Source organism: Poeciliopsis prolifica, unplaced genomic scaffold (assembly GCF_027474105.1).
Source record: "Poeciliopsis prolifica strain line A6 unplaced genomic scaffold, Auburn_PproV2 SCAFFOLD013, whole genome shotgun sequence".
NCBI classification, from domain to species: domain Eukaryota; kingdom Metazoa; phylum Chordata; class Actinopteri; order Cyprinodontiformes; family Poeciliidae; genus Poeciliopsis; species Poeciliopsis prolifica.
In genome coordinates, this window is record NW_026562388.1 from 6230086 (window position 1) to 6253380 (window position 23295).

Sequence of the window (23295 nt, forward strand, 5' to 3'; positions counted from 1 at the left end):
TAAAGAGATCCAGAAGACAGAATAAAGATAATTGAGGATTCAGACCTGTCGATATTGTGTTTTAACACATTAAAACCATAAACCTCGGTGGATTTTAATGTCATTTTATGATAAGAAACTACAAAACGTACTTTCTACAAATAAAAATGCAACTCTCCCCCCTTTACTCCAATGTCCCTAAGTAAAATCATGTAGTTGATTGCCTCCAGAAGTCTTCAAGCTAGCAAACATAGTTCACCAATGTATGATTTAATCACAGTATAAATCCAGCTGTTTTGTTTTGTCCTCAGAAATTTGTTAGATAACGTGCAAGACTCACCAAGCACTACAATGATCTAAATCAAAGCATCAGATCAACAACAAAAAGGCCAAAAAAGAATAAAGGTACTGCAAAGGTCTCACTGAAGTCCAGATCTCAAATTGTGTGTTGGTGGAACTATAAGAAAGCTCAGCAGAAACAGGTAAGCAGTAAAAAAATAAAATAAAATAAAATTTAAAAAAAAAATTCACACAAGACTCAGTAATATAGAAACTGATGACTCGGAGTTATTGCTGCTAAAAATAAAGAAAACACATTTCAGTATGTTGACTTAAAAATACAATTTCTCAATTCAGTGTGGCACATCAAGTCATAAACCAAAAGGTGCTCACTAAATTTACAATCAACATAAAACCCTCTTTATAAACACTGGGCGTTAGCAAAATGGGGCTGTATGTTTCTATCACAGTATTTCTGGAGATGGTTCAAGAATCTTTCAGGTGATAAAATCCAGTACATTTCAGGAAGGAAGTTTTATTTTATCAGACATTCCTGGTCCTTTTGCTTGACTGCATCACACACCCCATCTACTTCTGGATCGTCATCTGCTGAACTCTGACCTCGATCCGTTTCACCAGCCACTCTGCAACACCTCTGAAACGCGCAAACAACCTCCGACGGTAAAGTCAAAACTCGTTCATCCACTCGACTCGGCACAAAAGTCCTGATTCGTTTCAGTTAGCTGGTCCTCTGCTTGGCACTGGTGGGGGGTTGAAGCAGAAGGCAGTGGAGAGAAACCAGTTTAAGACGGGACATGTTTAAAAAACAAAACAGTAAAGAGATGTCATTCAGGAGACTTTACAGAAGTTCATTTAATTCCAAAGATTTATGTAGAGGGAAGAGCTCATACAAACACTTCACTGTACATATAGATTTACACTGTGTGGAACTGAATGGTCTCACCCTGCAGTCCCACCTCCTGTATCCTTGACAAACGGAGGCTCGTCTGCATCCCAGCTCCACTCCAGTGCTCAGCTTGCATGCGTTTGCTCCAGAGTTAAATTAAACCAGTCAGAGAGACTGATATTACTATGAACAAACAATGTTCTAATACTTTACTTATTAAGGACACATTTAGGAATGCAGAAGACGAACTGAACAGCAGCCGAGCTTTTCTATGATGGTGGATGTGGAGCTGAGATGCAGGCTGGCGCAGAACAGTTGAGGATTTGCATCAGTTGTAGTTTCACCGAACGTTGCTCAGTCGGTGAGAAGAACCACAAGCTGGAGATGTCAGCGGTCAAGCCGACGTGGAGAGGCAGGGAAGGCCTACATGAAATGTGTCCCTTCATTTTTTTTTTTTTTTTTTTGGTAATAAAATCAAAAAGTTTGAAAATAAAACGACAGTTCATATATAAACTCTTTCAGGTCCGTATGGATAGTTGAAATTGTTTTGTTCTCATTCTTCTTCACTCTCATTTTCGTGCTCCATGTCTTCGTCTCCGTTTGCTTTGGGCTCGGTTCTGCTATCTGAATCCTCATCTTCTTCGTCACCTTCGTCTTCCTGCATCGCCTCCTCTTCTTCCCAGTGCTGAGACAGAAAAAAAATAGAAAAATAATTTCAGGGATGATCTGAAAATCTATTAGAGAAAAAATGGTGTCATGACGAGTCCGTTCAACTTACATCAGAGTCTTCATTGGGAAGAGCTTCGTCACCAGAGGCCTCCTCTTCGTCAGATGACTCTGCAAAAGGGAAAACAAGGGAAGGTGAATGGGCTGTAGGGCTTTCATCCTGAATGTCTGGAAACCAGCCGACCCTCAGGGGAAAAAAAGGGCTCAAAGCGTTAGCATTTAGATTTGCATTTCAATGCGGCTTGGTCATTTTGTAATGATAGTGCGCTGTTATTTGATGCCAACACACTGATGTTTCATACTCTGCAGCTTTAGGTCCCAACAAACACAGAGACAAGACTGTAGAAGGAGGAAGCCTTTAACAGAAACGTGACACTATGACTACATGGGATTTAAATGCACTCCGTTACAGCTCTGCTACCCCATAGCGGTGAGGATACAGAACCCTGTCAGCCCATAAAGATATGGCTGCTCTGAAAAAAGAAAGGTGACGTAAAGATCAAGGACAAACTACCACTACCACTGGGACTAGCAGGTTTTCTGGGCATCCACTCTTTTACACATCTGAATCAAATACATAGTTAGTGACTGGGCTTTTGCAAAATGTTTTGACATTCCAAGGAGGTAATTCAGATTTTTGACTCAGGGGTGCTAAAGCAGTGATGAATCTAAAAGTTGTAGGAAAAGGTAACTAAAGACCCCTCTTTTAAACAAATAAACGAAGGGTCTGTAAATTTGCAGAATTTGCTTTCTGCAAATTTACAGCTGATGCAGAAAGTATTTTCAGCCTTTAAATAAAAACAAAACCTAGAACACGTGTTGATATTTAATTCCCTGGCTGAATGGACAGACAAATGTTACAACAGTGCATCTAAAAAGAAAGAAAAAAAAAACAGATGAATGAAAGATTGAAATGGACAGATAGCTGAATCAATGAAAACAGAACCTGCAGGAGGGAGGGAGTACTGTTGGCCCGATGGATGACAGAGAAGACAGATGAATTAGGAATAGGAACGGACAGCTGACCAAAAGCACAACAAAACTGACTAATGCATCCCAGATTAGTGGCCAATGGGATGACCCAAAGGACTGAGGGCCAGTTGGACGGCTATTTTACCAGAGACCTGAATCAACGGACCAGCAGACTGTTGGCTTAACAAACAGATGGACAGACTCTTCGATGGACGACCAAACGAGTGGACTGCTGGCTCAAAGGACAGAGCTTCACAAATGGACTGAAGGCTACTGACATGAGTTGACTGAAATAAGTTGAAGGGACACAAGCTGATGGATAAGATCAGTACAAAAAAATAATAATAATCAGCTCGGGGTAATAACGCAGCACAGAAACAGTTCTGGGTGAATTTATATCCTGACAAAGAAAGTTGATTATAAGGCAACTATAGGGATCTCTATGAAACCAGTGTTTTAAAACTTTCAGACATTTACAATGTAGATAACGGGACAGAGAATATCATGTACAGTTTCCCCTGTTCTAGTTTTATTTTCTATAATTATCCAAGGCAGGAAATCATTTGAATTCCAGGTGTTGCTCTTTTTACCTCTCTTTCATGACTCTGAAAGCGAACCCTTCAGGAATCAGATCTTTGGCTTCAAATTTAATATTTTAAGAAACTGTTTTTGGACCTTTTTTATAAACAGCCATTACATTTATGAAGGTAATGGTGACAGTAAAATGAAGAACCCAACTATAGGGAATGAATGAATGAATTATTTGAACTTCACAAATATTTGGATATTTAATCTCATAATGAGGTTTATTTTTAATTGTAGCAATCAGATTTTTATCATTAATTGAATTTGAGGGGATTTTAACCACAGTGAGTAAGTTCACTGAGTGATTCAGCACTCAGGAAGGATTGAAGCGTCCCGTCAGGCTCCCATGTTGAATTCACAATAAACCCAGTGCAGCAGCAGCAGCAGTCATACAGCACTGATACAAAGGGGGAAGAAACTTCCTCTTCCTGCTCATCAGCTTCTTTCATTAGCGGTTTTTTGTTCAAATCCTGGACCAGTGGCGGCGGGAGGTTGTGTGGAGGGGGAGAGGAACTCCAGGCTCAGATTAATTATTTCAGCAAAGCTTGTTTTCTCCTGCCACGTGGTTCAATAAAGCACTTCCTACAGTACGGTAATGAGAAATGAGAGCCAACAGAGCGCAGACTTGTTGCTCCACTCTAAGGAGACCTTCTGCTCAATGTGGACGGTTGGGTTGCCAGGCAACAAGAATCACGTTTGCGTGCGGACAGCGGCTGAACGGTGGACGAGTCTGAGGTCTTTGAGGGGTGATGAAAGGTCAGAAGCTGGTGTCTGAATAAAACAGATTAACTACGCCTGAAATAAAGTTTGAATCCTTCCGAGTTATAGAAAAGAGGTGTTGATGAGCGAGAACTGTTCAGAAAGAAAGGCACGAAAGAAAAACAGCAGAAAAATACACTTGGATTTCACACTAACCTTCCTCATACACCAGTTTAGCTGTATGGTCGACATTTGACACAGAGTTTCTGCCGTCGTTTGCTGCCACCTAATGGACAAATGAGAGAAGACATTACTAAGAAACTATTTCAGAAACTGACTGGTGGAGGAAACATGGGATCTCAGTTTGCAAAGTTCTGATGCACAACAAACACCATGATTATATTTTCTAATTCCTGATAGAAAAATATGGGATGTTCGACATCAAACTCACATTTGACCACATTTTATTAATTGCAAACAAATAACTATCAAAATATAAAAACAGAAGTATAAAATGATATGGTAATTGGTTCATCCGCTCTCATTTTTACTGTCCAAACAGCTTGATACACGGATAGAGCTGCAATTTAGACTTTGAAGGAGACATTTAAAAATATCCTTTAAAGAAAAATTCATTGATTTAAAATATTGGTTTTGACATGTTTGGTGCATGTGAAGGAGAGGCAAAATTCAACAATTTCTTTTAGGAATCGAAATCAAAAGCTCTCTTCTGGATATTGGAGTCAAAAGGGCAAATTGAGGAGGACCTGGATTCTCGACATCTTGACCTCAATTAGCCAAATGGCAACGGAAAGAATAATTCATGATTAGCAAAGCTAATTAATGTCACTCAGTGATGTAACATCAGAAACAACAAAAAAAGTCTAGGAATATTACCAAATCATAGAACTAAATACAAATGAGGTTGTTCTGCTGTAGTCACTGTATGTTTCTGCAGTTTGGCTAATAAATAATATTAACAAAAAACAAAAACAAAAAACAGTTTTATTGAAAAGCTCACAGATTGGCTGTGTGTAATTTTCTGTATGCTTCAGGTTTCCCTGAAAGCAAACAGTGCTTTTCTTTGAGGATTCAGATTAAACAAAAATTAAAAATACTTTAAAAGGAATAAAGAATCCCCTTACCTGGGTCGTTAGGAGATGCAGCTTCCCGTGCAGTTTTGTCAGTTTGTGGAACATCTTCACTCTGCTCTCGATCATGTGATACAGGACGCCCAGCTGGGTGACCAGGTCTGGCAGCTGCATCAGAGGGCAGAAACAGTGACGTGTTAATGGCTGCTGGCTTTAGACGTCAAGAAGAGGAGAAGGATAAGACGGACTCACTGATGCCAGGTATGATGTGTGGTGCACCAGGACCGCCTTGAGCCATCTTACCATCATACACGCCCTGCAGGAAGGAACAACAGACTTTATGTCAAATATCAAGACCTTGACTTTGTCACGAATGGGAAAAGACTGCAGAGAAAATGTCATGAACTTTACATTAAAGGGTTTCCTTGGAGCCTCGTTGTTAGCTGTGAAAGACAGAGAATGAGTAACTGCTGCTACTGAGATGCTAGCTTGTGTCACTAGAGTTCAAATGAAGCTTAGTGGCTCTAACCTCCTCAACCAACGGTATGACAGCAGGCAGCGGTAATCGAGCTACCGTCTTTTTAATTTCCACCTCTTTACGGGTCTGTAAAACTTTCTGCAAGAGAAAAAACAAATTTATAGTTTTACTTAACTGAGCATTGTACTCTATGACTGATGCTTAATTACTAATGAGCATGCTGAAAACTTTTGAGAACGTACATTTAGGATGTTGGCATCCTTGCTCTCCAAGCCCTGCATCAGCAGGACTGCATAGTTGTCCGTCTGCAGCGAGGCCGGCATTTTAGGAGCTCCTTTCTGGCTGGAAGATGCTTCAAGGTCCATTTCACCAAGCCGCTCCGCTATGGACATCTGCAAACAAACATGCATGGATGCAGTAAATCCAAGGAGAGAAGTTTCCTCATTAACATGCTCAGTGTCTGTGGTGACGATCCTACGTCTTTGTTGCCTGCGTCTTTTTTCCTCTTTTCTCTTCCTTCTGGAGCCGACACTACTGGAGCTTTGTGACCAGGCAGCCCCGGAATCAAAACTTTGCTCTTGGCGTTGACGATTGGAGTTTTCACCTGGACAAGTTGGATTTAGTGAACAGATTATGAATCTGGAAAAGATGACCTGCTGAAAACTTTTCTCTACCTCAAATCAAAAACAGAAGAAGAAAAATAAGGCCTGGTTACCTTAGAGACAGTGGTTTCCAAAGAAAGGGACAGGTTGGTCTTAATGTCTCGAGTCAAACAGACATGTCTCTCTGCAGTATTAATCTCCTGTGTAGGTGAAAAAATAACAGAAGATGGTAATCAGACGACCAGAGCAGAGTTTTAGACAAAAACATTGAGGTGTAATCACAACTCCTCCTAAAAACACTGAGTGGCAGGTCTTGCGGTTTCTATTAAACCTCTGTGTAATTTCATCTTTATGACCAAACATGTCATGTATGCATTTCAAAGATTTTTTACTTTTTTTTGTGAAACAATAAAATCAAAATGAAGATCTTCAACTCCAAAGGAAAAAAGTGGAGTTACAAAACAAAACCAATGTGCCCAAAACAAAAACAAATTCACAAACAATGTTTGAGAACAAAATAAGAAAAATACTAAAAGCCAGCATTTATTTACATGTTTCAGAGGCAAAGGTTTAATGCTATCTGAATTTGTACCACAGTTCACAAATTAACTGGAGCCACATTACTAAAATCAATTAAAAACTTTATTTAATTGTGACAGATAAAAACATCAACTAACCGCATTCTCCATAACGGGCTGGAGATGGTTGCCGTATGCGAGCAGCACCGACCGCGGATCGGCTACGAGGGCAGCGGCCAGCAGCGGGATCGGCATCGGGGAATCCTTTGTGTCAGACATCTGCACCGAACACAATGGTGCCAGGGGCTTCTTACAAGGCCTGTGTGGACATTTTAAGTTAGATTTATCTGTATTTCCAACAACCCAAGGGTTAAACGAGAATAAATCCAACACTTCTAACCACTTTCAGGTTTTCCCACCATTTAAAGAATGAAACAGGGCTTACCCATTTAAAAAGTGCTCAAACAGATGCAGCTGTCCATCCTTACACACTACTGCCAGCCTCACAGCCTGCAGGAAATAAAAACATGCAAGTCAGAAGTGAACAGAAAACACAACAATATATTCCTTGCAGACACATTATGCCAGGCTCAGACCTCTTCCTTGCTACTGGATGTGATGAGGTCGACGTGTTGGGGTTCATCAGTCAAAGTGAAGGAAACCACAGAGTTTTTGTCCTTGCCATCTTCTCGTACTTGCCTGGGCATCAGACACACACACGCCCAAAAGCATTTTATTAATTCAGCTGTTTATCAAAACATGCTGACCTGTGATATGCAGCTTGATTCTATTAAACTTGAGATGACAAAAGCCTTTCGATGAATGTTTCACGCTTTGACTTTTAAAAGCTATCCAGGCTGGGTCTCATTTCATGGGAACTGGGTGCTGTACCCAGATGAGTCTTGATGGATGTTCCACTTTATGCTCACTGATCTAAGCTCTGCTGTTACTGGTCAAAAACAGGAGTCTAAATGAAACACCATAATCACATTTAGATCAGTTTTTGGGTCACGATTCCATACATCCACATTAGAACTGAAAACAGAAACAAATGGAATCATTGAGTTTCTATCTACTTCTTTAAAACATAAAGCAAACTTCTAAAGACAAGATAAAATAGGTCATGTACAACAAGGCAGAACTTGTGCACTGACTAATTTACTATACCATAAATGAAAGAGCGTAATGGTACAGCTATTCTGAACAAAATCCACTTATTTCTTCCGGACCAAATAATACCAAGGCAGATGGTTGAGCTTAAGCATGTAACTTAAAGCATTGAAAATTATACGTGCACAAAACAGCACTAACATTTCTCACCATTTTGTTAATTTACAAGACTGTGAAAGTGCTCACAAAATAAAATCAACATCAATACTGCATTGCTTCGGTGTGGACAGGCTTACAAGGATGCCAATAAGCATCCTTGTTGGCATCCTCTTCTGGTTCCAAGAGGTCGCCTGTGACTTTCACTGTCTGGTACAAGTACACAACCTATCACTCCTAAAAGGCAATTTTTTTTAAAGAGAAACAATTGTTTCCCACTGTCATTACTCTGCAATTTAAAATTGCCTTGTGAGATTGATCTAGTTTCTCCTTAACATTTTTAAGTTGTTGTGAGACAGCTATGGTGAGGATCAAATCCTTCTGGCTTTCAGGGAGAAAACAGTAGATTGTTGCATCCAGTGAACAAATTATAATGAAGTTCGGTAAGATGGGATGGAACAGGGTTTAATGTGGTTAGGTACGTCATCTGGATTCCTAAATATAATATTTTGAAACTCAGTTTGTTCCTCTGACGTCGTCTGGTGGTCAAAAGTCCAAAAACTTCCCAACATCATGGACCATACTCTGGTGAATTTAGCATAGCCTCACTCACGGCACTTAAGGCACATTTCCCAGTGGGCCAGAGTAGAGCCTGAAATTTACTGAACATCTACTAACATAATCCAAATTCAAGTATTCGAGGTTCTCATTAACTCACCAAACACTGAGCAGTCGATCGTGTGCTGCTCCTGACAGAAAGTAAAGGCCGTTGCTGTCAGGAGGCCGTGTGGTGGCAAATCGCAAAGTTGTCACAGCCGTGGAGTGGCCTGTGAATTTCTGCAAAGAGAAGAACCCACCGCAGAACTCATCAAAAAGCCAGAACCGTATTATACTCACTAAGCTCTAGCACAGACTTTACAGATAAAATAAAACGTTTAGAATGAGAAGACTCACCCTGTAAACCTCCTTTGTCTCTAAATCCCACATTTTGATCACGTGTCCAGCCGAGAGCAGAAGTTTTCCATCGGGACTCACACATAAACTGGTTACTGCTGCTCGGTCTGCTTTCCACTTACTGTTTGGATGAGAAAAAAAAAAACAGGGAGGAGATTTATTAATGAGGTGGAGTCATCACAGGCAGCGAGTTTTGATACAATTGACTTTTCACTTGATTTTTACCGCAAAAAATACAAATGTCATCAGAAGCTGTCTACGTTTATCACACTTTCTTTGCTCAAATTAGAAGACAAAAATAACTCTAAGAGAACAACCAGTGTCCTTCTAGCTATTCTGTTGTACTAACAACTTAAAACTTCCAAAAAGTCACCACTCCATGGAGAACTGTAAAGCTTGAGAGACGAGAAACATCAACCATGAGCAGCTGCCAGCTTTTGGTACTTTTCTGGATGGGTGATTTTATTTGTGCCTCACGAAGTAAGTAATTTAAAATCCCAAAGAATTAAATCCCTTTTTCTCCACAAATATCTGTAAATGACCATCATAGTTATATGAGTTTAACTTAGTAGATGCAGAGGAAATGAAGACAGCATTGAATGATTCCTACCCTGGTCCTGCAGTTCACAATTACACTTTCAGAGTGATTTATCCACCAACGTGCTTCAGGAACAAATCGTTCTGATATATTTTTTTAAGGTTACGTTGAAAAGAGTCAAAATGCTAGAAGGGCAGATTTTGAGCTGCGGTAGCATCCAGAAAAAAATAAATAACACACAATAACAATTCAATTCAGAAATACTTCATCCTAAATTTAAATAAAATAATCCAAGCATCTTAAGAGAGTTGCTGTAGATGTTGATGCTGTGGGCAGGAAGAATCTATAATTTATGTAGAGTCAGCTCTCCTCTCCCACTGTCTTCACCCTGAAGGTCCTGCATCTCAAAAGGAGAAGCAGCCACTGACCTCCGTGTCTTCCCAGTCTGCAGGTCCCACTCCACGATGTTTGTGTCATCTGAGCCGCTGTATAACAAGCTGTCTTCTGGATGCCAGTGGACACAGTTCACTCCTCCACTGTGACCTCCATCCTACCAGGAAAAAGCATTCAGGATTTAAAGTTGGAAAAATATTTTGAGGAAAACTACTACGGATAATTCACACAGTCTGTACAGAAACAGAAACTGAGCTTATATTAATCTAAAAATGTCTCCTGCATTTATCTTTTTAAACATTGGAGTTTTCTACAGTAAACATGTTAGCTTTCAGTGGAGAATTTTGCCAGGTCGGACATGTCAATGCTTCAGATTACAGCTTAGACTAACATTTGTAGTACAGAATAATTTCTGTGTTTACCAGAGTGCAGTGCAGGGATCCCTTCGCCGTACTGTAGATGAGGACGGTTCCGGCTGCTGTACCCATAGCCAACAGATCAGCCTTCTCCTCCACCTGGGCTGCCTCTGATTTCCTCTTCTTCCTCTGAGGCCCCTCCTAAAAGCAGATTTGTAATGATAAAGAGATTGTCTCCAAATCACAGCAACTTATGTTTAAATTCTCAGGTCATTTCCGCACCCATAAAGAGAAAAAAATAAAAATGCTAAAAAAACTTATAATTTACATTGCCAAACACACCTGACCAAGACGTCAGTCAGTATTCTGGAGTGAACAGGTTTTGATAAAGAAAAGTATCCATGTTATCACTTTGGTCAATCCAGTCCTTACACAATATATTTATCTTCTACCGTTTATGATCGATTTAAGCATTCTAAATTTGCACGCATCATAGAGGTTTCGGAAAGTATTCCTAACACTTCCCAGGTCCTCTACTTCCACCTAATCTTATCACAGCCATCATTACCAACAGATAAACTTAATGTCAATGAGTTGACATGAATAAGTTCCAAAACTTTCCTGTATACCATTTGAACGCACTTCATAAACACCTTATGCTGACTAATAACGACTTTATATAATTTACAACAACATGAGAACAAAGTATGGAATAATAAAAAGCAGTCTGTTATAGTCTCATAACCTTCAGAAGAAGGTTAAACTGCAAAATTGTAACACAAGACGATGTCCATGGTTTTTGTGACTACCATGTGGAGTGACATGTGCGTTTGCGCAGCTAGTCCAGTTGAAGCACCCTTGCTCCAGCTATAACATATAAACTGTCTGGAGTAACACAGATGTCAACTCTCCATCTTTATATTACCTTTATCTAAGCAACAAGTCACTTGCTTCATGATTTGGGGTGAAGTAAAACATCATTTTAAGTCTCTTAGGCCTGCCTAGCTGCAGCAGCTAACAGCGGGCTCTCCTACCTTCACTGTCCGGCATGGTCCCCAAGCTACGCACGTACAGGTGGCGCTTAAATGGGCTGAAGGCACATATTCCTGGTGAAGGGTTTTACTGTCCGTGTTCCAGACCCGAAGTCTGCCATCTTGGGCACACACGGCTAAGAATTGTCGCGATTTGGGTGAAAAAACGCAGGGGAGCTTCAGCGAGAGGCTAACACCGTCCGCCGCCATTTCTGCAGCGCTAATTTGGGTCTGCTACGTGCTTACACAAACCACGTGTGACCGTCATGGGACATGCGCACTGACGCGTCACGCATTGGGACTTCTCATTGGCTGCTTCTGGACAACAAACAGTTTTCAACCCAATAAGACGTGAATCAATCAATCAATCAATCAAATTTTATTTGTATAGCACATTTCAGCTACAAGGCATTTCAAAGTGCTTTACATCTTAAACACAAAACACAAAGGCATGCAACATAGAATAAAATACCAAGTTTTTTTTTTTTTTTTTTTTTTTTTCCCTCTTCTTTCCCTTTCTTCCCCCTTCCCTTTGACACGGAATTTAAGCGCCTGTTACCGCCGGACTCCGCCGTCCGTTTAACCACGGGTATTCGCCGGGCCCCGTTGCCCACAACAGGAAAAAAAAAAAAAAAACACGTCCGCCATATTATGAGTGGCATTTGAGTCTAAGATTTAAACTTTATTTTATTATCATTCAACGCTACTTCAAAGAAACAACGCACAACAAAATTACGTTGCACATTTTCACATTTTTCTCACATGAAAACGTATAAGAACACGCCACCACAAGTGTAATAAATAAATAGCTTTCAACAAGAGCAGACTCTAAATTAAGCTTAACAAATTCCCTTAAGTTGTATCATTTGCATCAATGTCGTTGCACTAATGAAGAGTCAGTAACAAAGAGCCTGTAGGTGACTAAAGATATTGAAGAGCATCTAATATCTGAACTTAGAAAAAACATTGCATTTTTGAGGACATATCTTGGCTTGCCTGGTCAAACTAAAACTGAAACATTTTGACCAAATGACCATTGCTGTATATTGTGGTAAAAAATAAAACTGCCATCCAAATCTCAATATATCGGAAAGAAGGGTTTCCAAACAGACAATGACTCCAATCATTTGCCAACTATTTTCAAAGTGGCTAAGCAACACAGCCCTGATCTCAGTCCCAAAGTTCAGACCTGTAAAGGTTTGGGTGCAAGTCAGTGTAATACACAGACTAAATTGGAGCGCTGTCAGGAACTAATTGCGATGGGTAGAGTATACATGCTCTATTATTTCAATAAGAGACGTGTGCTGCTGATGTCATCCTATCACAACAAACAGAGTCCAACAGTTTTGCAGAAAACATTTGGAACAGAAACTATCAATTCAAAATGCCAAAATATGGCGGTGACATTGACGTCTGAAATGAAATATCTATTTTCTGGTGAATTATTTTGTTTGATAATTATTTATTTATTTTTGGAATACCATCATTTGGAACAATATTTTAAATGTCTAAAGACAAAATAATAATAATAAAAAAGCTCTCAATAAATACCGCCATCTGCAGGCGACATTGAAGTACTGCTGCAGGCGCTTGTTTATGACGCAAGTTACACGTGCTTTTAGAAGCAATGACCTCCTTCCTCGTGTAAACAGGCGCTGTTAGTTATTTCAGTGTAAGTTGACTTTAATAACGCACCTTTTGACGTATTTCTTCTTTTAGTTTTTTTTTTTTTTTTTTTTTTTGTATCCTGCATGTCTCTGTGTACGTCTCTATCTGGCTACAGAGGGGATCCTCTCCTTTAGTTTCTGGGATAGAGTTGTCAGTGATGGCTGTGCATGCAGCCCAAAGATGCATGTATTTGCACAGACTGGTGACAGCTTGCAAATCAATTCAGACTCGCTGCAGGAACAGAGATGTGCTTGAGAAACTCGTGAAAATGTATTGCAACAGAACTTTTTTCACCGCTTCTGTGCGATCTAATGACAATGACGGACAGAGCAAAGACTCCACAAAACTAACTCCCAAACAGACTCAAAAACAAGATCTCCTTTACAGGAGGAAGCGACCCCTGTCTCCTTTGGAGAGGATAAGCAGTCTGCTGCCCCAGGATGTTTTGAGCCCAGAGGTGATGCATCTGAGGGAGCAGGAACAGCATGAAGAGGATCCACAGAGGTGTGATCCAGAGAGAGTCACTGATGAAGGAGATCTGGAGATACACAGTGGCCATGAGGTTGGAGAGGAGCCAAAAGCTGCAGCATTTTGCCATGCAGAGGGGAATATGTACCCCAACCTCCTAGGGGAGAGCTTGTTCACCTTTGGGGAGCTGCTTATTGCTGAGTACAGAAAGAAGAGACGGGTGGAGTTCAGGAAGATGTTCCAGCTTCAACCAGGGGCCCTCCTGCAGAGCAGCTGGGGAATCGTCAAGCATGATGATATTGTTGGGCAACCGGCAGGCAAATTCTTGAAGACAAACAGGGATGTTCCCATATTTTTCCGTCGTGTCAGTCTGGAGGACTATGTGCTGTATATGAAGAGGGGTCCTGCAATCGCCTATCCTAAGGTAGGTCTTGTATCAGTGAAGATGTTTAATGCAGAGGATTTTAACAGTGTCCGATTAACCTCCATCTCTGTCTCTTTCTATATTCAGGATGCAGCCAACATGCTGATGATGATGGATGTCACAGAGGGAGATTGTGTGCTAGAGTCAGGCTCTGGGTCTGGAGCAATGTCCCTGTTTCTGTCCAAAGCAGGTCTGTCTCTCTCACTTTTCCTATCTTGCATCCCAACTACAAAGATTTAGTAACCTTTACTTTTTCACACATTTTGTCACATTACAATCTCAAAATGTATTTTATTGGGTTTTTATGTGAGAGACCAAAACAAATTACTGCATAACTGTGGAGTGGACTTATCTCAGTGCAATGTTATTCTCTTGAGGATTCAGAGTTTTGCTAGAGAACAGCAAACAGCATCATGAAAACCAAAAGACACAATAGATAGCTAAGCTGTGGAAGAGTTAAAACAGCGTAAGGTCACAAAACAACATTACATAGAACTTTGTTACGTCCATCATAGAGTTCAAAACAACTACAAACGTATCTGTACTGGGCAGTCCAACATCCAACTGGACGATACCAGTCTCAGGCAAAAGCTACAGAATGGCAGCAATTGGTTGTTGCTCAAATCTGACCTTTTTGGAGGAGTGGCACATTGATGCACTGCTTTAAGTTGGTTTATCACTTTAAATTCTAATAAAATGCATTAATATTTGTGATTGTGAAGCAACAACATGTGGAGTAGTTGACAGAGTGTAAACACATTGCAGATCAACAATAAAGTGGACAAGTATGAATGACACTGCAGGGTTGTATGAAAAATGACAAACCCAGTTAGGAACGTCTCATTTGCATATTTAAGCTCATATCAAAAGGTATCTAAATCTAGTCTCTTAGAAAGGAAGATATTAAGTAATACATTAAGGTTTAAGAATGGTTTCTAGTAATCTTATGTTTTAAATGAGTAATGTGTCAAGATTATGGTGAAAATGAGACCTCATTCAACATTCAGAAACAATAGGGTCCAGATATTTCCTCCAGTTGGTTCCAGAGGGAGCGTGCTGAGCATAGAGGTGAGGGAGGATCACCACAGAAGATGTGTGAAGAACTACGAGCGCTGGAGGACAACCTGGGCTCTGCGACGAGGACAGAAGTGGCCCGACAACGTGGAGTTCCTGAACGCTGACCTCAGCACAGCCTCGTCACTCCTCGCTGGTCGAGGATTTCACTCGGTCAGTGTCATGACGTTTTCTTAACATATTTGACATTAACAGATCTGCTCATTCGTCAGAGTTGCTTTCTGTTGCAGGTTGCGCTCGACCTGATACACCCTCACCTGGTTTTACCCACCGTGCTGCCACACTTGCATCCTGGAGCTGTCTGCGCCATCTACCTCGCAAAGTGAGCAGACACTTCAAAACACATAAAGGCTTAGACAGCAGTAGACTAGATATTTTTTTAAACTAAAAGCTGCATGCCTTACATAGCATGGTAATCTTCAGGACAGGACAGGCATAACAAGCATGGCTTGCTTCTAAGGGTTAAATGTTTTTTTTCTTTACAAACATTGCAGCAAAGCCCATGTTCTAAATTCTGTATGAATAAACTGAAAGACTTCTTAAATGATGGCCTTTTAATAGACAAGACTAATATAGATACATATAGACAGCACATTTTGAGAAATAAACCAAATGCAGGGCAATGGTGGAGGAATGACAATTTAGGCTTGTTTTTCAGCCATGCGACCTGAACACCTTGCAGTTATTTAGGGTTCAATCAACCATGAACTCCCCTTACTACTGGAGTGAGATGCGAGTCCATCTGACAGCTGAAGCTTAGTTCTGAGTGGATCAGCAGGTCAATCATGTCACAATGGTAAAAATACAGACCTCAACATTATTGACATGCTGTAGCGTGAACTTGGGATAGCTTTGTAGAAACATGCCTGCAAGTCTTAAGGAGGCGAAAGAAGAGGTGATTGTTCTACAAGTTTCTGAATTCTAAAATTTCTAAATGTGTTTCTTTTAATTTTAAATAACAGTTTTCGAGTATTGGTTTTATTTTGACAGATCTGTCAAATGAATACTTATGATTAAAAAACAGGCAGCATCCTTCAGAGGTGTTCTTAAAGATTTCAAGTTTCAAATTGTTGTATATATTAGCAGGAACTGAATTCTGTTGCACTATTTTCCTTTCTCAGTATAACGCAGGTTATTGATCTGCTGGAGGGTGTCCGGTGTTCTGCACTTCCTGTTTTGTGTGAACGCATTATTGAGGTTCCTGTCAGGGACTGGTTGGTGGCCCCTGCCCTACAGAAAGACGGACAATACTGCACCAGGAAAGCCCCAAACCTCGGTGAAGATACGAGCAGCGAAGAAGAATCATCAGATGGGGCCGATGGAGGTAAATGTAAATGAAAACGAATTATTTCTCTGAATCCTATTGGTTGAAATTTTCTCCCCATTAACGTTGGTTGTCTTTTCAGAAGCCCCTTTTGGGCCAGCATTTGGTAATGTTCCTTACATAGCCAGACCCCATCCAGAACAGATGAGTCACACAGGTTAGAACGAGGTAAAATCTCTGGTTTTGTTTCATGTTTGTAGGAAATTCTGATCATGTCATTTCATTTTTCAGCATTCCTGGTGAAGCTGAGGAAGTTTGTGCAGTAGCCAGTCACTGAAGACCCCTGGATACAAACATAATTTAAGAGCTGAATGTTACCTCACAGAGCCTGGAAAGTAAAAGAAACTGATGGAAATATGGATTCTTTATTTTATCTAAAAATGTATACATTTAAAATTTATATGGCAAAGAGATAAAAAAAAAGTTTGAAATGGTTTAAATAGAAAGGTCCAAACATAAAACCTGAAAAAAGTACTGATTGTAAGACAGAATGTACAGGTGGATGAATAGACTTTGGAAGGCTGGTTTAAATTAATTAACTGATGAATGAGTGAATGGATGACTTTTTGTAGATGTACAGTTGGATTGTGACAATGGTTGGACAGCTGTAAGAATGAGTGATGGTTTGGATGAACTGATGGATGGAAAAACAGATGGAGGATCCACAAAATGATGGATAGACAAACAAATGAAAGAATGGACAACTGGGTGAATGGTGAAACAGATGGATGACAGATGGGGGAAAATGGCAGAACAAATTGGTCCATTGATATATTGGTAGATGCATGGATGAATGGGGATATTGGCATACAGCCAGACTGAGATGCATGGAAGGACTGATTGATGAGGATAAATGCAACATCTATGTGCATATTTGGTTAAAGAACCAGCATGAAAACTCACAAGTAATAGAAATACTTTTAGAAATTGTGTTACAAATCATGTTAATACACTCATGAACAAAACCAGAATTTTTTTTTTCTAATCCTATCCAGATCTACAACATACTAAATTCAGTTTCCAACATTTTCTAACTTGTGACTTGGTATCTTAGTAACAAATATGTTTTTATATTCATATCGGCACCTGATTCCGGTAAAAAACAACAATGAGACAAATTTAATTTAAGCCGTTGTATTCTTAAACTCATAGGCATTGGCTCATCAAAAAGTCACAACTGGAAAAAAGAAGATATCCACAAGATTCCCCCTCTCAAACTAACATGTGTCCCAGGGTTGAAACATTGCAAAAAATCTCATTTACAAATAAGTTAAATAAATACTGTAAATAAATATGTAGAGTAATCTGTAGCTGGAACAATCTTAGCTTGTGTACAACATATTTCATATTTACATGCGTGAAATAAGCGTAGTTTATTATGTTTGTTTCAGGTTACTACTAACTGGAAGACTCTGACCTTCAAAGTTTTAGATAAACAAAGGATTATTGCACAGAACGATTCAGTTGGTACAAAAAGGAACAAGGTGGAACAGCCGAGTTTAGCTTTGGGTTTTACATCTCGCTGATCCAGTCTATGAAGGGGTCACAGGAGGAGTCGCAGGAAGAAGTCTCCCCTATCAAAGAGAAAGGACAAACAAGAAAGATTAGGAGATGTCAATTTATTCCTTGCATACATTTATATCTAGTCAATTTATATTAGTTGGCAAGCAATTAGTTCAAAAAGTCAGAAAACAAAGACCTACTTTATTTCTGCCAAATTTAAAAAATATTTCACTTAATCTGTTCAAGGATGATTCATCTCTGGTTTCTTTCCTGAATTCTTTCTGGCTTCCCAAATACATCTCTTTTTAAAATGTCTTCTGAAGACGGTTGTAAAGAATGATATGCATTTGCTTAAATTATTTAAATTCCGTACACATTGCCCATTATGCTCTATCATATGAAGTTTTTTATTTTTTTGCTGAAAGCTAATGGATATCCAATATAAAGAAAAGAAATGTAAAATCTGGAGAAGCAATGCTCAGGATGACTTTAGACGATCAGTAAAAAGCCTGAAAGCAAAAACAAGAAATTCATCACTTTGTTTCATCTTTAGCAAAGTGCTCTGCATTCTGGCTTTTGAATAAAAAGAATGCAGAGCTTCCCTTACTTGGAAGCTCTTCAGGGCAGAAGCAGCACAATTTTGGTGCCTCGTCTTTATCCTCGACTGCCATCCTGTTGGAGGCTTTGGGTGGCGTCAGCTCAAATGTAAATGCCGGAGCAAACGGGTTCAGGTAGCTTGTGGTCTGTGCAGATGGTTGGCTGGAGGAGATGCGATACAACCTGCTGCCGCAATTGCAGAGGGCACAGGAAATGGGGGAGGCAGATGGGCCGCGTGGAAAACGAGTAGGGCCTTGTGTGTTGTACTGTCTCAGGGCACCACTATGGTGATCGGAACGCTGCCGCTGCCACACAAAGTGAGAAGGCACAATGGCCATTACCTGGGGACAGACGCAGGGAGACAGAAGTCAACAAAACCCAAACTAATCTAAACTTATTAAAGTTGAAAGAAGATAGGGTACCAGTCAGAAATGTGCACACACTGATCAGTATGAATGCCATTATTTGAGGGCTTTTAATACTCAATTTAAACCATTCAGTTTTTAGGGTGGAGTGATCATACAACCAACTTCAACACTGGCTATAAAAAGTATAAAAAGTTAGGCAACTTTTTTTTTCTCATTCAAAGTGCATCTGTGTGTCAGAGCTGTATCTATAGCTTTCATACTTTTTGGATTTAAGAAAATCAACAACTCACAGAAGTTTTTCTGTCAATGTGTTTCTTCAAAAGAGTATTTTTGGCACTAATCGCTTTTACTGAACAGTCATTTGATAGAAAAGAGGCTGGAGAGAAAAGAGGAAGACATGCAGCTTATGGTCTGAGACTGGGAATCGAATCCAGGGACGTCAAGGATTATGACTTCTGCATATGGGCTCCTCCACTGAGGTGCACAGCGCCGCATCAAATTGTTTTTAATATTGTTTGTTATAACACTCTTCAACCATAAAAAGAAACCACTTCAAATGTATGAATAAAAGCCCAAAAATTAATCATAATGTCCATGCTAAGAGGATAGAAATTTCTGGATGGCACTGAGTTTATCAGCCTCATTTCGAAGATAAATGCTCGCACCTCCTCACAGCAGCTCTTACTGACAGCAGCTCGGTAACAGATGCGAGCCCATAACTCATCTCGCTGCTTAAGGAAACGTGGAAACTGCCTCCTCCAGTTCTTTCCCAGAGCCCACGGAAAAATTTCATACTTGCTTTCCTCCTCATCCTCTTCCATGGTGTTGGCAAGATAGCTACAGACACAGAACAAATGCTGTTAATGTTGTATTTCCAAGAAAATCTGTAAAGCTTCTTCTGATTTCTGTGGACTTACAGAGCCATGAAAAAATTCTTTCTGGTGTATTCAGCAATAGAGAAGTGGGCCCGTTTGAAGTACACAAAGGTCATGGCTAAAAGGTACTGACAAAATAGGGCAAAACCTGAAGTAGGCACACACTAATTAAGCAATATGAAGGTTTGTTATAAAGGGTTTTACCTTGTCAGTCATTTTATAGCAGCAGTCCATCCGGAGAAAATCTTGGATCAAGTCATCATCTGAAACCAAAACCATTATGTCAGTCCTTAAGCTTCTCTTACCAGATGTTTTTCATTGAAATGGTAAATGATAAATGTCCAGTATTTGTATAGCATTTCATCAGGTCCAGAGGAGCCCAACGCACTTCATTCTACATCCAATCATTCATGCACACATTCACATGCTGATTTACCGAAAAGACGCAAGTATGAAGCCATTTCCTGCCGCTGGATGACCGTTTCAGGCATTTTGGTAAAATACGGGTCACGTTGACCGGACTGGATCTTCCACAGGGAACTTTCAGAGTCCTGACTATTCACCCTGCTTAGGCAGAAATGCTTTCTCATCTGACGGACATTTTTGCGCTTGACCCGCAGAGATGCAGAGGGAGGAGTTTTCATCATGCCAAAGCTTGTGTCATATGTTCAGGATGCTACTGCTGTCTGGTGATTGGAGAAGGAAGAAAAGTCAAAGATCTTTAAGTTAATCCACTTCTCTAAAAGGCTCATTGTCAGATATTGAGAGAATCAATATCTGAATCAGTTTGATGGAGAGAATCCTATAATTCAATATATATTAATATAAAAATCAAAATTTTAATAGTATGCATAATAAATTATGTATGAAAAAAGAAATGTCCTATTTTTCGAACAGAGTTGAATTTAATCAATTTAAATAAATGAGCTCATTAAATAGAAAAATACAGTTGGATAAACAACTGGAGGCGAAATAGACTAATTTTATAATTGGAACAGGTCCAATAGGCCAGCTGGAAAGAACAACAAAAAATAAATCCATCCTGAATCTGTCAAAAACTCTTCAGTGTGAAAGTTAAAGTTGAGGGAAAGCAACTTAAAGTTTGCAATTTTCAGTCTCGCTTATGTGAATAAAGACAAAATTTGAGAAAGCAGGGTCTTCTAGATAGGAAACTTTTTCCTACACAGGTTTACTGGATCAATACTTCAACACATAACAGAAAGTTGAAAGTATGACAACAAAAGGACTCTTTTTTTTCTCCTTCACCTTGAAGGCTCTGATTTTAGCTGTCACAATATAATCTGTCATATATAGTAAGTGAGATATACTGTAGCTTTTCTTTCTTAGTTGGTTCATAACGTAGAGAATTTAACTGTAATTGTAGATGTTCAGCAAAGCAACGACACAGCTACGCAACTTTGAGATGCTTTGGAGAAATCAGGTTTTGGTTTACTCCAAATACTTTAGTGTTTTGTTGTTATTTGGAGTTCTCAGAGAGATCAGAGGAGGATAAAATCAGTATCAGCAGGTAATGGAAAATTGGCCACCAATTCACTGACTCATTATGTGAATTATTAATTATTACCTTAAAGAAAGCCAAAGCTCAGTATTTCTAAAACACAACTAACTATTCAAAGGCTTACCGACATATCTGCAGGTACCTGCGGTAATTAATCTGAGCATTAAAGTCCAGCCAACTTTGACGACGGAAGGAGGCACCCTATACTGTTGCCCTCCATTATGTCTCCAGGTCACTATTTTAACTTTTAACTAAGATGTTACTTAAACTTTTATTCTAAATTGACATTTTACTAAATTAGTCGTCATTCTTAACCTAGCTTTTTTGCTAGGTTAAGAATGGCGTAGCTAGCTTAAAAGCTCATCGAAATCACACTTTTTCAGTTTTTCTTCAGATAATCTTTTCTCATCGGTAAAAACTAAAAGTATAAGCGTTAAATACATGTTAAAGCTATTGTTGGTGGGTGAGCTCCATAAAAGTTAAGATAAAAATCAGACACCAACCCAAATAGATGGCAACTCACAGAGCTCGAGCATCTGCAGCAAGCACTCCTCCCCAGCGCGAGACGCGCTCACTACTCGCAATGTTTTTCCCTTCTTCTTTTTTGACGTGGCGTTGAACTTCAGTACGGTCGTACGTCAACGCGCCCGCCATATTGGTAAGGCAAGATACGGGACAATCCTGGGCTATTTGATATCCATTTCATCATTCAAAAAGCTGGGGAATATTAAAATTCAAGTCGTTAGAACAATGCTAACATCAGCAGTATGAGTAGAAATGAAAGAAGCACAACTATTAAAGCATTTCCTATATTTTCTACTTATTAAGCTGACTTGGACTGTAGGCTTTAAACAAGATAATACATCTCAAGACATTTTAAAACCGTGTTGGAAAAGTAGGGAGGAAAGAACACATCATTCAGTGAACAATGTAGAAGATAATCAAACAAAATGTTGAGAAAAATCTCAAATCAAACCTTACGCTACAGTCAAATAGTTGATCAAAAACAATGTCAAAAACACTAGAGGGGGAAATCCCAAACATTTGAGATTCCTCTGTAGTTAATGTATGAATATATGCATATTTAGATTCAAAAATAGCTAATAAGTATAGATACCACTTATTTCTATTTTTTTTTTATCCTAAACTCTTACTAATTCTGTCTTTGTTGCATCAAGCTAGAAGAATTATGAACAACCCACTAATTTATATTTTACAGAAAAATTGATGCTTTGTTTTATTTATTTACCACATCTTTGTTATTAATTAAATGTAGTTTTTTGTTTCCAAATGTCACAAGAGTACATCATGTAACGTCTTCAAGATAATCTGGTGCTAAAGTTCAAAATTAAAGTCTTAAATATGCCCAGAATTAACTACATGTCTCAGTGACTTAGACTTTTTTTTTTAAAAGCAAGCCAAAAGTTGTTTTATCGATTTATTTTTGACTACCAGAAACATGTACATTAACTAATTTTAATTTATATTGTAATCAGCAGTCCTGTTATTCAAATGAATGTGTTTTATGTGTATTCCTAGTATTTTCATATTCATATATTGAAATGTCCTTTTTAACTTGTACTTTGAGTAGGTCTTTGCTAATTACTATGTCAAAGACATTTTCTTCATTCACAAGTAAATACAACAAACACTGACATTTACTAAATGAAAGCCAGATTGTCTTTCACTTACATAAATTTCCTTTGGCCAATTAAAGAACCACTGCACCTGCTCGCTGTGCTGCAGGTGCCTCCAATAAGCGCAATGACTGCAAAACCTTCTGTTTAAGAGCAGTCTCTTTTTTTTGACAGCCACTCACTGTAGCTGACCTACTTTTTAAGAGCCAACTATGTTCCTGGGAGGCTGTTTAAGGTTTGTTAACAAAGTGAAGTGGCTTAATGTGATGACTATCTTAGAAAAGTAAAACAAGTTTCAGTATTGGTTCTAATGTAAAAGTTTTGCAGGGTGTCATGGATCAGCCTGCTTTTTTGCTTTGGAAATTGCTTTCCTACTGGTGAGTCAAACTCTGAATGTATGGATACTATTAGACTTAACATGAAACTTAAGTTTTACCAATTCAAACTCCTGTCAGTTTTCTCTT

General features: G+C 39.3%; 3 protein-coding genes across 7 annotated transcripts; 1 reads left to right on the top strand and 2 right to left on the bottom strand.

The window, feature by feature from the left end:
• Positions 1–233: 233 nt before the first annotated feature.
• On the bottom strand, positions 234–11607 carry wdr43 (WD repeat domain 43). The gene is made up of 18 exons (XM_055038808.1): positions 11378–11607; positions 10410–10544; positions 10023–10144; positions 9057–9177; positions 8821–8939; positions 7433–7535; positions 7282–7346; positions 6996–7155; positions 6432–6518; positions 6195–6320; positions 5959–6108; positions 5768–5854; positions 5650–5681; positions 5491–5554; positions 5293–5406; positions 4364–4433; positions 1944–2002; positions 234–1850 (listed from the first exon to the last, which is right to left on the bottom strand). Exons 1-18 carry the CDS (start codon positions 11582–11584, stop codon positions 1719–1721), a joined length of 1953 nt encoding a protein of 650 aa, XP_054894783.1. The 5' UTR covers positions 11585–11607; the 3' UTR covers positions 234–1718.
• Positions 11608–13103: 1496 nt separating this feature from the next.
• trmt61b (tRNA methyltransferase 61B) lies at positions 13104–16687 on the top strand. The gene is made up of 7 exons (XM_055038996.1): positions 13104–13934; positions 14022–14124; positions 14971–15161; positions 15239–15330; positions 16130–16332; positions 16415–16489; positions 16564–16687. Exons 1-7 carry the CDS (start codon positions 13200–13202, stop codon positions 16596–16598), a joined length of 1434 nt encoding a protein of 477 aa, XP_054894971.1. The 5' UTR covers positions 13104–13199; the 3' UTR covers positions 16599–16687.
• Positions 16688–17450: 763 nt separating this feature from the next.
• On the bottom strand, positions 17451–21780 carry spdya (speedy/RINGO cell cycle regulator family member A). Of its 5 annotated transcripts, XM_055039002.1 has the most exons (7): positions 21698–21780; positions 20112–20361; positions 19880–19938; positions 19718–19803; positions 19466–19637; positions 18443–18773; positions 17451–17906 (listed from the first exon to the last, which is right to left on the bottom strand). In XM_055039002.1, exons 2-7 carry the CDS (start codon positions 20320–20322, stop codon positions 17845–17847), a joined length of 921 nt encoding a protein of 306 aa, XP_054894977.1. In that variant the 5' UTR covers positions 20323–20361; positions 21698–21780; the 3' UTR covers positions 17451–17844. The 5 variants fall into 5 exon arrangements, with proteins under 5 accessions (XP_054894977.1, XP_054894973.1, XP_054894974.1 ...); XM_055038998.1 differs by lacking the exon at positions 17451–17906 and having other exon boundaries at positions 18345–18773; XM_055038999.1 differs by lacking the exon at positions 17451–17906 and having other exon boundaries at positions 18345–18773; positions 21718–21764.
• Between the last annotated feature and the right edge of the window lie 1515 nt (positions 21781–23295).